The sequence below is a fragment of the Callithrix jacchus genome, chromosome 17 (genome assembly GCF_049354715.1).
Source record: "Callithrix jacchus isolate 240 chromosome 17, calJac240_pri, whole genome shotgun sequence".
NCBI classification, from domain to species: Eukaryota; Metazoa; Chordata; class Mammalia; order Primates; family Cebidae; genus Callithrix; species Callithrix jacchus.
Window position 1 is genome coordinate 17,210,549 of NC_133518.1, and position 14,841 is coordinate 17,225,389.

The following is a 14,841-nucleotide window of genomic DNA, read 5'->3' on the forward strand; positions in this document are numbered from 1 at the left end:
TGTGCATGTCTGCATTTTGTTTATTTAATTTATTTATTTAGAAGGAGTCTCTCTGTGTCACCCAGACTAGAGTACAGTGGCTCTATGTCAGCTCCCTACAACCTCTGCGTTCCAGGTTCAAGCAATTCTCCTGCTTCAACCTCTTGAGTAGCTGGGATTACAGGTGCACACCACCACGCCCGGCTAATTTTTGTATTTTTAGTAGAGGCGAGGGCTCTTTCCCACAAAGAAAATTCCAAATTTAGATGGCTTCAATGGTGAATTCTGTGACACAATTAAGGAAGAAATAATACTAATTTTACACAATCTTTCTGGAAAAGAAAAGAAGAAATGGTACATGCGTCCGTCTTCAGCCAAACCCAGGAATGGATGCAGAGATCAGGTGAGTTGTATAGAATCTCAGAGTTGCAAGGGATCTTGGAAGTCTCCTTGATCCAACCTCCTCATCAATAATCGGAGAGAAATCCTTTTCACAGGCTCTCTACTAATGACCACCACAATTCTGCCTGAACTGTTTCAAGTTTGCCCCAGCATTATGGAGCGACTTAGCAGGAGGAAGCCCTCCCACTGGGCCCCAGTCTGTCTTCTGGTGTCTTTCAGTCAGTGTGTCTGTCAGTCAGCTGAAACGGTCAGCTCCTTCTTACTCATGTCAGCCCTACAGTGTTGGGCAACAGCCAGGTCTCCCTCAAATGTTCTCCCTCTAGGACCGAACGTGCCCTGGTCTTTCAGTCCTTCCTCACATGGCATGGCTTTCAGACCAAGGAGAACGCTCCAACGCCAACACTTTCACAGTGAGTTCGAGAGCTCAGCCACGCATGCATCCATCCACTCCTGGGTTTGGCTGAAAAGGGAAGCATGTCCCGTTTGCCTTGGTTGGCTCTCCTGCCTTCTCTTACAGAAGTCTTTATTTCAGCATTAACTTAATTATTTTCTGATCAAATAGCTCAGATCATACATTAGTTATCATTTTTAAGTGCCATTGTAGGTAGTACTGATATGTTCTATTCAAAGGGAAAACTGTCTTGTGTATTGGGGGTCTCTAAGGCAAACTGGAAATTATCCAGGTATGTTCTGCACATGGAAAGTTGCTCAGTGAAATAATTGCTGAATGAAGAATGACTGAATGAACAATTAAACAGTATAAGCAGCAAGAAGATTATTTACAAATGGTCCTTAGTTAAAGCTAATGAGCCACTACCCTTTACATTTAATTAGAGAAAGTCTGTAGGAAGAACTGGGACTCCAGTGGCGCAGAGAGCTTGACAAAAAAAAAAATTATTGGGTTGGGATTTGGAAAAAGAAATAAAAAAGCTTGTACATGGGATGTACAGACAGGAAATCTGTTACTAATTTCAGATGTCCTGAATGAAGCGGCTAATAACAAATCATTACTAATTACGAATCGTGTCATTCCTTGTCCGGAGATAGTGTTATGGGAAATGGGAATAGCCATGGCTGACAGTATTCTTGCATTTTAGCATTTAGAATGATTTTCGTTTCCAGCATCGGTTATACAGACAGGTCATCTGGCCAAACTGCGAAAGCTGGACCTGAGCTATAATGACAGCGTCTGTGATGCAGGGTGGACCATGTTCTGCCAAAAGGTGCGGTTCCTCAAAGAGCTAATCGAGCTGGATATTAGCCTTCGACCATCAAATTTTCGAGATTGTGGACAATGGTTTAGACATTTGTTATGCGCTGTGACCAAACTTCCTCAGATCACTGAGATAGGAATGAAACGATGGATTCTCCCAGCTTCACAGGAGGAGGAACTAGAATGGTTTGCCCAAGACAGAAAAAGAAGCATTCACTTTGACCATGGTGGGTTTCAGTAAGCTGATTTCCCATTGTCCTACTAAGCTACAAATCATTCTCCAAAGGAAAAGAACATGAATGAATTCCAGTGTCATCAACCGAACATCAACTTCTGAGCCGTTTAATGGGACTTCTATTATAGAACTTCGTAAATGTATGTATATAATATCTAATGTGAACATGCCATTATTCTCTGTCTTACGATACAAAAATGGCATTTTTCACTAGATTTGTTTTGGATATATAATTAGTTCCTTTACTGTTTAGAAGCCTTGCAAAAAGTGTTTAGATTCTGGTAGTGCAACTGTTTTTCTCTTTACCAGAAATGTTTTGCCTTCTCTTTTCCTACAAGTTAAGTGTTCTAAATATAAGGGTGTATGTATGTGTATGTGTAATTCTAACATGAAAGGCACTAGCTAATAGTTTCGTGTATCATTACTATTATTATATGTATCATAATGTGGTCTATGTAGGTTTCATCTGAAAGCGTCCCCTTCTGTGGTCTGTTATTTTATGTTCTGGTGCATTTTATTTCAGATATAAACCATGGACAGTAATGATAGTCAATGACATATAAACCTTAGTAAAAAGTAGTTAACAATTTAAAACTCAGTATGAAAAATAGGTCTTGTTAGAATAAATGAAAACCTTTAAAGTTTAAAAAGACAAATTGTTTACATATTGCCTTTAGGCATTTCTTTGAAATGGAATTTGCCTCATCAAACTTCTTTAGTTCATTAATGACACTTTCTGTGCTGCTCTAAACTATTTTTGAAATTTTTGATTTTCTTTTGCTAGAGCATGAACATCATTGCATGGCAGAGATGTTTGTCTACACATTTCTATTCTGACATGCCCTGCTCAAATTATGTTTTGCTTTCTTCTTACTACACTAATAATTAGTATTGTAATCACTGCCTGAAAGACACGCAAATTTAAAATCAACACTACTCCAAATTAAAAAGTGTGCAGGATGAGGAAGTTTTGAATGCTATAAAAGGGAATATTTTGGGCTGCATGATAAAAAAGAATACCATGAATTCCCTGGGTGTTCCCATGATCTCCATGAGTATCTATGCAGATGCAAAACCTATGCATGAATGTTCCCTGACAGCTTTGTTAATAATAGCAAAAAAACTGGAAACGATGAGTAAAAGGTTACACAAACTGTGGGACTATGCAGTACTCCTCAGCAACAGAAAGGAACAAACCACTGATGCATGCCACCGTTTGGATAGACTTCAAGTGGATTATGCTGAATAAAAAAGCCAATCTGAGTTACATACTGTGCATTTCCATTTATGTGACGTTCCCGAAATGACAAAATGATGGAGATGGAGAACAGGTTAGGAATTGGGAGAGGAGGAGGCAGTAGGTATGGCTACAGAAGAATAGCACCAGGGAAGCTTGTGACAATGGAGCAATTCTGTGTCTTGATTGTGATGGTGGTTACACAAAGCTCTATGTGACAAAATTGCATAGGATTATACAAACACACACATATACACAAATGAGTGCACTGTTGATTGTACCAATGTCAGATTTCTGGTTTTGTTATTACAGTTATGCAAGAGGTCAGCATTGAGGGAGGCTGAGCAAGGCATGGACCTACCTAAGCATTTCTTTAGAACTTCCTGTGAATCTATAATTATTTCACAAAAGTTTCAAAAGTAGGCAGGATGGGTATGGTGGCTTATGCCTGTAATCCCAGCACTTTGTGAGGCCAAGGTGGGCAGGTCAGTTGAGGTCAGGAGTCCGAGACCAGCCTGGCTAACATGGTGAAACCCCATCTCTACCAAAAAATATAAAAATTAGCCAGGCGTGGTGGCGTGCGCCTGTAGTTCTAGCTACTCGGGAGGCTGAGGCACTAGAATTGCTGGAACCTGGGAAGTGGAAGTTGCAGTGACCCAAGAGTGCACCACTGCACTCCAGCCTGGGCAAGAGTGAGATCCTGTCTTAAAAGAAATAAAAAATAGGGCTGGCGCGGTGGCTCATGCCTGTAATCCCAGCATTTTGGGAGGCTGAGGCGGGTGGATCACGAGGTCAAGAGATCAAGACCATCCTGGTCAACAAGGTGAAACCCCGTCTCTACTAAAAATACAAAAAATTGGCTGGGCATGGTGGCGCGTGCCTGTAATCCCAGCTGCTCAGGAGGCTGAGGCAGGAGAATTGCTTGAACCCAGAAGGTGGAGGTTGCGGTGAGCCGAGATCATGCCACTGCACTCCAGTCTGGGTAAAAACAGCGAAACTCTGTCTCAAAAAAAAAAAAAAAAAAAAAAAAACAAATAAATAAACATAGGAAAATAGTATAATGAACCCTCGTGTACTCATCACCTTATTCTATAGTTATCAGTGTATGGCCAATCTTGTTTCACTTGTATTCCTACCCACTTTCCCCTCCCCATCCCATATTATTTGGAAGCAATTTCAAGGTGTCATATCATTTTATCCATAAACATTTCAGTCAAAGTAAAAATCATTTATTTGGCCAGGTGTGGTGGCTCACGCCTGTAATCCAAGAACTTTGGATGCCAAGGCGGGAGAATCACCTGAGGTCGTGAGTTCAAGACCAGCCTGACCAACATAGTGAAACCCCATCTGTATAAAAATAATTTTTTAAAACCATTTATTTTTACACATAAACATAATTTTATGAATAATTTTAATGTAGTAGGCATCTAATTGCTAGATATTTTGCTTTCTTATTCCATCAAGGTTCATTACCCCAATTTATCAATTTTTAAGATTATTTCTTATTTTTCTTTCCTGGTATTCCTTTTACATTCCTCTTTCCTTTCTTATCTTTTGGAGATGCCTTTCCTTTCTTTCGTGCTTTTATTAGTTCACTGAATTTCCCAAATCCTTTCCGTACCATTGTTCCACGCCACCACGCCTGAATCTGAAAACAAGATAAACCCAAATTCAGCATCGGCTGGTATCATGATGAACAGGAGATTGTTAAATCTCTCTTTTCTGATAGGTGGTCTTGAAGATGTAGACAACGGGATGTGATTAGAACTCTAAATTTTATTTTCTATTTTTCTCAACCGGCCAGGCATTCAGACAAATTTTTAAAAAAGCATTTATTGCTTTTATGTGCCAGGTCCTGAAAAGTTCTAGACTTTTGGGCAACAGCTGTGAAATAACTGCCTCAACTTTATGGAGCTGACATTTCAGTGAGAGAAGAGACAGTAAGAAATAAACACATGAATGTTTAATTTGACAGACGGTGATGAGTGCTGCAGAGAGCGACCGTGCATGGTGCGGGGCTCTGAGTGCTCTTCCCTGCCTTCCGGCTCCTTACTGGGCTGTCTGTGCTCCTGCCCAAAGCCAGCCCTCACTTGTTCCCTGGATCCCATCCCCTCCTACCTGCCCAGCAGCACCCCTCCTCTAGGAGTAGACTCATCCAGTGGCTCCCCATTTCTCTCAGAATAAAAGCCAAAGTCCTTATATGGCTTACAAGGCCCTCTCTAATCTGCCTCCCCAAACCTGAACCCCCAACCTCTTAACTCCTCTTTCCCTGGCTCACTCCGCTCCAGCCATGCGGGCTTCCTCCCTGCTCAGACACACAGGCACAATTCTAACTCAGAGCCTGTACATTCGCTGCTTCCTTTGCCTGGAACTCTTCTCAGTATTCAGATGGCTCCACTGCTTCAAGGGTTTGCTCAATTGTCATTGCTATGGACTAAACTGTATTGCCCCAGATTCACATGTTGAAGCCATAATCCCCAGTGTGATAGAATTTGGAGAAGGGGCTATGGGGAGTTAATTAGATTTAGATGACGTCATGAGGGCGGTACCCTCATGATGCGATTAGTGGCCTTATAAGGAGAGACATCAGAGAGCTATCACTCTCTAGTGAAATATCTCTCTCACTCTCCCTCTCTGCTGTATGAAGACACAGGGAGAAGGGAGCTTCTGCAAGCCAGGAAGAGAGCCTTCACCAGAATCCAATCATGCTGATACTCTGACCTCAGGCTTCCAGCCTCTAGAACTGTGAGAAAATACATTTCTGTTGTTTAAACTACCTATTCTATGGTATTTTATTGTGGTAGCCTAAGCTAAGACTGTCATCTTTTCAATGAGGCCTACTCTGACAATCTTATTTAAATCAATTACTTCCCTACCTCCACACACTACAGGCAATTTCAGTTCCCCTTAGGCTGATTTTTTTTTTAATTTAACAGTAGCACTCTTTAACATAATATTTAATTTTACATTTTATATTTCATGCTTTTATTTCCCTCCTACTAGATTTTAAGTGCTGTGAGAACATAAATATTTGTTTTGTTCACTGATAATATCTCTATGCTTAGAACAGTGTCTGGTCATAGTAGAAGCTCAATAAATGTTTGTTGAATGAATGAACAAATGAAAGAGGTGGATGGGGCTATGCTGTTTCATATAAAGTGGATCAAGGAAGGGTTCTCTGATAAGAGGCCATCCAAGCAGAGATGGAATGAAGTGAGGGCCAGAATCTTGCCCATAGCTGGGGGAAGCATCTCTGGGCACAGGGAAGAACCAGTGTTAAGGCCCTGAGCCAGAGCACACTTGGTCCTTGGAAGAACACCAGGGATCTGCTTGTGACTGAAGCCCAGTGAGAGTGGGAAAGATGAGTTGAAACTGGGAGTGAAAACTGCAGACCAACCAGGATCCAGGGAATAGCACTGCTCTCTAGAGGCATTTTGGAAATTTATGGAGCTTTTTGTGGTCTTAAGGTTAAGCAGTCTTCAACGTGTGGCCTGTACCCTGGTCTACGAAGCCTTTCCAATTGTGTGCAGGCATGGATAAGTTGAAGACAGCTCATTTCCTGAGCTGTATGTATGTATCCCTTCCTAAAATCATCCCAAGAACATAACTGTGGATCCACCATCCCACTTGCCCCTCTGGTGCTCCACAAAGGGAGGGTATGCCTTGCACCCACCTGAACACCTGAATCTTACTATGGTGCATTGCCCTGGACACCAAAAATCTTTAGGATACACACACACACACACACACACACACACACACACACACACAATTCAAGTACAAGCGTTGATGAGAAAATGATTGACTCTGAGGACTGGTTAACCAATCCTTTTGCAAGACAGGTGGTTTCTAATTCTACCTTCAAGAAAAATAAGGTAAGACTAGTTGACATGTCAGCTAAGACTTGCTATTGACTTGGGGGATATAAATCTGGATTAAGTTCAGAGATGCGTGAAAGCATTGTTATTTAAAAGAAAACATTACAGGCAAAAAAAGCTTCTTCCATTCTCATTAACCCATCTACATGAACAAGGTTTCTTAAGGCTTTCATCTGTAAAATGAAAAACAGGAGTAGAACCTGTAATAAACCCTGACTTATTCTAATAATCAGCAACATTTATACATGAATATATAAACTACATTAAAAAAACTCCTCATACTGTTCTAAAAAATACTAATAATTATTAAAATTTGTAAGAAATTTTAGGCCAGGTGTGGTGGTTCAAGCCTGTAATCCCAGCACTTTGGGAGGCCTAGGTGGGTGGATCACGAGTCAAGAGATCGAGACCATCCTGGTCAACATGGTGAAACCCAGTCTCTATTAAAAATCAAAAAATTAGCTGGGCATGGTGGTGCGTGCCTGTAATCCCAGCTACTCGGGAGGCTGAGGCGGGAGAATTGCTTGAACCCAGGAAGTGGAGGTTGAGGTGAGCCGAGATCGCGCCATTGCACTCCAGCCTGGGTAACAAGAGCGAAACTCCGTCTCAAAAAAAAAAAAAAGAAGTTTTATGTTGTTTTAGGTGATGTTAAACTACTAATAGTTGTATATACATTTTTAAAGTTTAAAATTTAATTTATATAAATATTTCTATTGCCTAAAAGTACAAAAGAACAATCTATAAAAGATTTATATGTATATCTATATAACTTTAGCATCAATTCTGAGGGGAAAGTAGAATGGACATGCATGTTCAAGAAGAAAAGAAATCTGATATAAAAATTCTGCCTATAAAATTACTTAGTTGAGTATTTGTAAATTGGTGTTGACAATTCCTAATGATATTCAGCTCCACTGGATACACTTAAAATATTGATCTAACAGCTCTATTTTAAAATGTCAACATTTAAAATTCACTGGAAATTACATCCTTTGCAATGATTCAGACTTGTGCCAATAATGTTAAATATCATTTTAAGAATGTACAAAAGGGTGCGGGATTTTTCAAAATGCTTTTAGTGGGCTAGGCACAGTGGCTCACGCCTGTAAACCCAGCACTTTGGGAGGCTGAGGCAGGTGGATCACGAGGTCAAGAGAGTGAGCCAATATGGTGAAAACAAACCCCGTCTCTACCAAAAATACAAAAATTAGCTGGGCATGGTGGTGAGCGCCTGTAGTCCCACTACTTGGGAGGCTGGGAGATCGTGCCACTGCACTCCAGCCTAGTGACAGAGCAAGACTCTGTCTCAAAAAAAAAAAAAAAAAAAATGCTTTTAGGAAATATTCGATTAAAAACCACAACTTTTATTCTTTCAAGTTTAATCCATCCTGAGCATATACACATTGAAATAATTTTTTTTTTTTGAGACAGAGTCTTATTCTGTCGCTCAGGCTGGAGTGCAGTGGCATGATCATGGCTCACTGTAAGCTCCGCCTCCTGGGTTTAAGTGATTCTCCTGCTTCAGGAATCACTACTCCAGAGTAGCTGGGATTATAGGCATGCACTACCTTGCCCAGCTGGGGGTTTCACCATGTTGGTCAGGCTGATCTCGAACTCCTGACCTCAAGTGATCCACCCACCTTGGCCTCCCAAAGTACTGGATTACAGATGGACGTGAGCCACCACGCCTGGCCTGAAATATCTATTTTTATATAAATTACAACTCAGGCATTATTTCGATTAAAATTATGTGCTTTTGTAGATTTTTATTATCTCTGAATTTGCTTTGGAATAAAAGAGGTATCACAAACGATTGATCATAAAAGGGAGAACATTAGGTCTGATAGGGTTGAGGGCTATTGAGAGAGGGTTTTACAGACCAAAGACTTGACTCTCACTCTGGGTGAAATGAAAGATTGCCAATTTCAGTGGAGTGGTGAGCTCTAGCCCATGTTTTAACAGCATCAATCAATTACTGAGGAGAAGGTATGTTGGAGAGGAGCCAGCATGGAAGCAGGGACACTAATCAGGGGGCTTATGTAGTCATCCGGGTGTGAAGTGATGGGAACTTGGACCAGTTGGAGAATAAAGAACACTGGTTGAAGTGGACACATTCCAGACCCGTCTGGGGTGTCCTATATCTCCATGGGCTCAATGGGCTAGAGCAGAATTTCAAGGATCTCAGCCCTTCGATCCTAGTTGGGGCAGCTCAGAACCCTGGGCTCAGCCTCTTGTCTATACATACTTTCACTTCTAATTTGTCAACCTTATTGTACTTGTTTTGTTAATACAGGCTTTTTTCATTCCAATGAAATAGTCCTAAGAATTTGAGATTGATTTGAAATTTTGAAGTTTTGGTTTCCTTTGCCTTTGTTGGCTTCTTATTGAACAAAGAAATAAGGAACGTAAAGACAAAAATACTAGGGCTGACATTTAAAAACTTTCTTACTTAGCTCTGGGGACATAAAGTAGCTAAGTAACTTCTCTTTTCAGAAGCAGGACAAGGGTGTAGATGTGCAAAGACTTGCTCCATAGGATAATCTGCAATGTGTTTAACATTAGGCTCCCTCTAAAAAAACTGTTATCAAGAATCTGGGCTGATGTTACCTTTGTTGCCATGATATTCCTTTTTCTTTTTTCCTTGAGGTATTTCCATATGGCCTCATTGCCTTCAGCACACACTTCTTTTGGGGGTTCTTTCATGGGATTGTCCATCAGTGTCAGGACCTTAATATTCACTAGGGAATCCAAATTCTCTGGAAGATGGGTGAGCAAGTTGTCCTCCAGCAGTAATTCTTTCAAAGCTGAAAAGATTTATTTAAATGGTGGATCAATCTTAAGAACAAACAATATTAACTTGTCACCTAATCCTGCCCACATATGTGAGGGATCCAATTCTGCATTTGCAAAATGAACGAGAGGGAGGATACACAAAATTTTTATACCATCTAATAAAAGTTCTATCTCTATGTTTGCTCCTTCTCTTAATGAAGAGAACAGAATTCAGTCTCCAGATATTCCAAATGTTTTGTTTGTTTGTTTAGAGCAAAGTTTTTAGCTGAAACTGACAGCCCATTGGCAAAAATCATTCAGACCCTGCGGTTCCTAAGGTCAGCAGAGTATTGAGGGGTTTTTGTTGTTTGAGACAGAGTCTCACTTTGACACTCAGGCTGGAGTACAATGGCATGATCTGGGCTCACTACAACCTAATTTTTGTATTTTTAGTAGAAATAGGTTTTACCATGTTGTCCAGGCTGGTCTTGAACTCCTGGCCTCAAGTGATCCACCCACCTGGGCCTCCCAAAGTGCCAGGATTACAGGTGTGAGCCACCGCATCTGGCCAAGTATTGGAAAAATGGACTCTTCATGCCGTTTCCCATAGGCCTCACTACTCCCTGTGATTGCTACAAGCTTTGGCACATTAGTGTTACCTGCCTGATCCCTAAAGACTGTGGAATGTGAGGCACCTGGTTCACATAGTCATTCCCTTGCTACTCTCAAGTTGACAAGCAAAGTAAGTTTTTGAAAAAAATTACTCTTTGATATAAAAATAATATATATAACTTAATTTAAATAGCAACATTTGTCTGCAAAAGCGGCAAAAGATGAAAATAATTCTCCCGCTCCATCCCTTTCCCACCAACCTTCTCACAGTTTAATTGTCACAAGGAACCCCTGTTATTGGATTCCTGTGAGTCATTACAGAAAATCTCTAGGCCTATAGGTATATGCATATAAAACATCATAAAGCAAAATATTATCATATTATATAGAATGCTCTGAAACTGGTTTTTTAGCATAACGGACTATCTTTAAATAGTTCACTGAAAGAGAAATAAAAATGCTTAATAAGCATGAAAAATGCTTAAAATCACTCCATAGGAGAAATGTACATTTAACACCAAAATGCAGCATTTTACCAATCAAACAGACAGGGATGAAAAGTTTGGTAGTACCCAGTAGTAAGGAGGGAGAAGAGAAAAATTATGTTTAAATACTACTCAGTGATAAATGACTTATAAATATAAACTCGGTCACTTCTCTATATGTGGTTCACCGAAAGAGAAGATAAATATAAAAAATGTGGTCATGAGACTGAATGTTTAAAGAACATAAAATTATGTACATTTCAGAAAAGATCATATCAAAGTGCCTTCTTTAGTCCACTTTGTCTTTTGCTGTGCCATCTAATAAAAGGCTTCCAATTAAATAAGGCAGACCAAGTTATTTTTTTTACAACTTCTTTTTAACAATTTAAAGTTGTTGAAGCCAGTCAATAAATATTAGAGACAGAAAAATAGTAAACACTGAAAATATTTGAGAATATTTCACTCCTCCAGGGTAACAATTTATGGTGAGGAGCATTACTAAAGAGTACTGCATATAACCCCTTGCCCCCCGTTTTGTTTTGTTTTGTTTTTTGAGACGGAGTCTCACTCTGTTGCCCACGCTGGAGTGCAGTGGCGCGATCTCGTCTCACTGCAACCTCCACCTCCCAGATTGAAGCAATTCTCCTACCTCAGCTTCCCAAGTACCTGGGATTACAGGCACAGTGTCATCACACTCAGCTAATTTTTGTATATTTAGTAAAGATAGGGTTTTGCCATGTTGGTCAGGCTGGTCTTGAACTCCTGACCTCCCAAAGTGCTGAGATTGCAGGTGTGAGCCACCATGCCCAGCCCAGCCCCCAATTTTTGAATGTCTTGTGAGAAGCCAAGGCATTCCTTCATCCTTTTCTCATTAAAGAATAGCCATAGTTTGAGAAAGTGCATAAGCCTAGGAAATTCAGAAAAAAACATTTAAAATCTGGTCCCAGTGGGTGCTCAGCGAAAGCATTAATCAGATGGATGAATGTACAGACAAAAAATGGCTTGGTCTACTGGAAAATGTTTGGGAGTGTAAATAGGAATCATATATAATTTTCCAGGTCAATCATGTAGCTCCAAAAGTTCCCTGCTGATTTCACCACTCTGGGCCAATACTTTTTCCTTTATTCAAGTAGCTCAGTGTCCTAGATGAAATTTACTGCAGGACTCCAGCTCCAAATTCTGGCGTATAGTAAGTGTGCAGTAAATTATTGTTGGTAGTGTAATGGACATATGGGTGAATGCAAATTTTCTTAGCACTTGCTATTGACTTTTCCATTCCAATAAACAACTTAACTGCCTTTGCAAGATTTAGCTATATTAATCAGGACACCTGGCCTCCCCCATGCCACTAAGTGAGCCCTGCAAAGAAGTGGTGGGATAGACTCTTTTTTATTTTTTATTTTTTTAGAATCCTTTTTATCCTTATATCCTGAGACTTCAAAATGATGTGCCTTCAGGGATAGACCCAATTCTCTAAACACTGAGATTGGTCTTTAGAAAAGCAAGGAAGCCATTCGCTGTGGGAAATGCTGGCCGCAAACTCTACCAGGCTATGGATCTACTAAGTTCCCTCACCTTGTGCTTGGCAAATGGCATCTGGAAGTTGTTTAAGCGAATTGTGCCGGCAATCAAGAACTTCTAGGTTAGGAATTGACCCCAGGGACATGGGCAGGTACTCCAGACGATTGTTCTCTATATATAGCTCCTTGAGACTCTGAAAAAACATGAGTATACCATAATAATATGCCTTGATAAGTTAATTATAATAGCCAGAACACCTGTGGGTGCCCATGCATTTTTTTTTTTCTTTCAATGGGTAACTTACACACTGGGATAAAGAAAAAAAACATATTTAAAGGACCATCATCAAGACATAAAGTTATTTTTGAGTAAATCCATTAAACGTGGTTTCCATTTATGCAGGGAGAAGAGACTACAGACATCTAGTGCTTGTTTATTTCATTAGGACTTTATGAAAAAAATAATTTGAATAATTTAACTCCATTTATCATTAACTCCTTTTTAATAGCTAATTGTCTGTGGCAGTTGCTACAGAATAACTGCCTCAAATATCAACCCAACATTGCATCAGTGAAAGTAGCCAAAATGCATAGGGAATGGGTTTGAGTGTATTTGAAATAACTATTTTCAACTTCACTGGGCAAAAATCTAATGTTTGCACTTCACCCTAAGATTGTGACATGACATTTACAAAGGACAAGATGATGAAAGGTATTCTATGAACACAGGGCAAAGGACTGGAGAAATAGGAATAGAGACCATGTGTCATGGTGAGAACTACCTATGCTGTACATGCCATTGCATGACTGGGGGTTATGTGGTGGCCCACGCCTACTTTATCATCATTAAGAGTGCGGCAGGCTGAGAGCAGTGGCTGATGCCTGTAATCCCAGCACTTTGGGAGGCCAAGGTGGGTGGATCACCTGAGATCAGGAGTTCGAGACCAACCTGACCAATATGGTGAAAACCTGTCTCTACTTAAAATATAAAATTAGCTGAGTTGGGTGGTGGGCACCTATAATCCCTGATACTTGGAAGGGCTGAGGCAAGAGAATCACTTGAACCCAGGAGGTGGAGGTTGCAGTGAGCCGAGATTGTGCTATTGCACTCCTGGGCAACAAGAACGAAACTTCATTTCAAAAAAAAAAAAAAAAAGTGCAGCAACAGGAACATGAAAAAAAACAACAGCTCTTTAAAGGATGAATATATGAAGACACCCTAGTATGGCTACTTTGCATGAGGTTATCCTGTTGCTTTGCAGTATTCACAGCCCTGTAGATCTAGGAAGCTGGTGCAACATGATTTCCTTTTTTTCCAGCAGGGAGAGAGGTCACACTTCCCCTTACAGGGAATCCCGAGCACCAGAATGCAGGCTCCCAGGCATGTCATTTGTATGATATTTCTTTAACTTCAAAATAATCCAGTTTTCAGGGGGCTACTTACAAAAAGTGGAAATTAAATGGAAAGAGGTATGACCCAATTTCTATAAATGAAACACAGCAAGTCACACAGTGGAAAGAAGTATTACAATAAAATGTTGAAGTTTTGTTCACAGACAGTGGAAACCTCAAAATGTAAAAACATCACTTGTTTGAAGCTGGAAATCTAGTATGGATGATTCTACCTCCAGCCTGTGGGACCTCATATTTTCTCAGTTTCAGTCAATTTAAGGGACAGTGGCAGTGGCTTCTTAGCGAGCTCATCGGGGGAGGCTTACCTGCAGTTTCCCAATGTGTTCCGGCACATAGGTAAGTTTGGATCCCTGGTCTTGCCCAATGTATAATTTCTCTAAAGACTCTAAAGAAAGGACTTCCTCTGGAAAGGAAAGGAACTCATTTCCTGTTAGTCCAAGTATCTTCAGTTTTGAAAGTGAGCTCAATTCTGAAGGTAACTGGAAGTATTCCGGAAAGATAAGTTTCAGGTCAAGATTATTTTTAACTGTCAGGAAATAAACTGGGCTTTTGGTTTTGAGGCAGACTGCTAAACAAGTGGAGTAAGTTAGCCTCTCCTATGATGGAAAATTGTGTATATATCTGCATTATAGTACTTATACTTGTAGATCTAAAGTGTCTGCTCTTCACTTTTATGCACTACTTTAAACTAGAGCAATTTTTTCCTTGCCGGGTACAGTGCTCATGCCTTTAATCCCAACACTTTGGGAGACCAATCAGATGGATCACCTGAGGTCAGGAGTTCAAGACCAGCATGGTCAACATGGTGAAACCCCGTTTCTACTAAAAAATACAATAATTAGCTGGGTGTGATAGGAGGTGCCTGTAATCCCAGCTGAGGGAGGAGAGGCAGGACAATCTCTGGAATGCGGGAGGCAGAGGTTGCAGTGAGTCGAGATTGCGCCACTGCCCTCCAGCCTGGGTGACAAAGCCAGAATCTATCTGAACCAAAAAAAAAAAAAAAAAAAAAAAAAAGGCGGGTGTGGTGGCTCATGCCTATAATCCCAGCACTTTGGACTTTGGGAGGCTGAGGCAGGCAGATCACCGGAGTTCGAG

The 14,841-nt window shown here is 40.5% G+C and overlaps 2 protein-coding genes across 6 annotated transcripts in view; one reads left to right on the forward strand and one right to left on the reverse strand.

Moving 5' to 3' along the window:
• The window catches only part of LRRC31 (leucine rich repeat containing 31), a 29,563-nt gene extending 26,467 nt beyond the window's left edge, over positions 1–3,096 (forward strand). For both annotated transcript variants that reach the window (XM_054247155.2, XM_035278564.3), the window contains one exon: positions 1,504–3,096. In XM_054247155.2, the coding sequence (XP_054103130.2) occupies positions 1,504–1,835 (332 nt within the window). In that variant the 3' untranslated portion in view covers positions 1,836–3,096. The remainder of the gene's footprint in view (positions 1–1,503) is intronic.
• The window catches only part of LRRIQ4 (leucine rich repeats and IQ motif containing 4), a 62,329-nt gene that overhangs the window by 34,079 nt on the left and 13,409 nt on the right, over positions 1–14,841 (reverse strand). The window contains exons 3-6 of one of the 4 annotated variants that reach the window (XM_078353865.1): positions 14,052–14,225; positions 12,389–12,527; positions 9,552–9,748; positions 4,120–4,714 (exon numbers count right to left, since the gene is read on the reverse strand). In XM_078353865.1, coding sequence (XP_078209991.1) covers positions 4,562–4,714; positions 9,552–9,748; positions 12,389–12,527; positions 14,052–14,225 — 663 coding nt within the window. In that variant the 3' untranslated portion in view covers positions 4,120–4,561. Of the gene's footprint in view, positions 1–4,119; positions 4,715–9,551; positions 9,749–12,388; positions 12,528–14,051; positions 14,226–14,841 lie in introns of those variants that run through there. The other 3 variants (XM_017965695.4, XR_013528435.1, XM_035278562.3) reach the window with 3 other exon arrangements.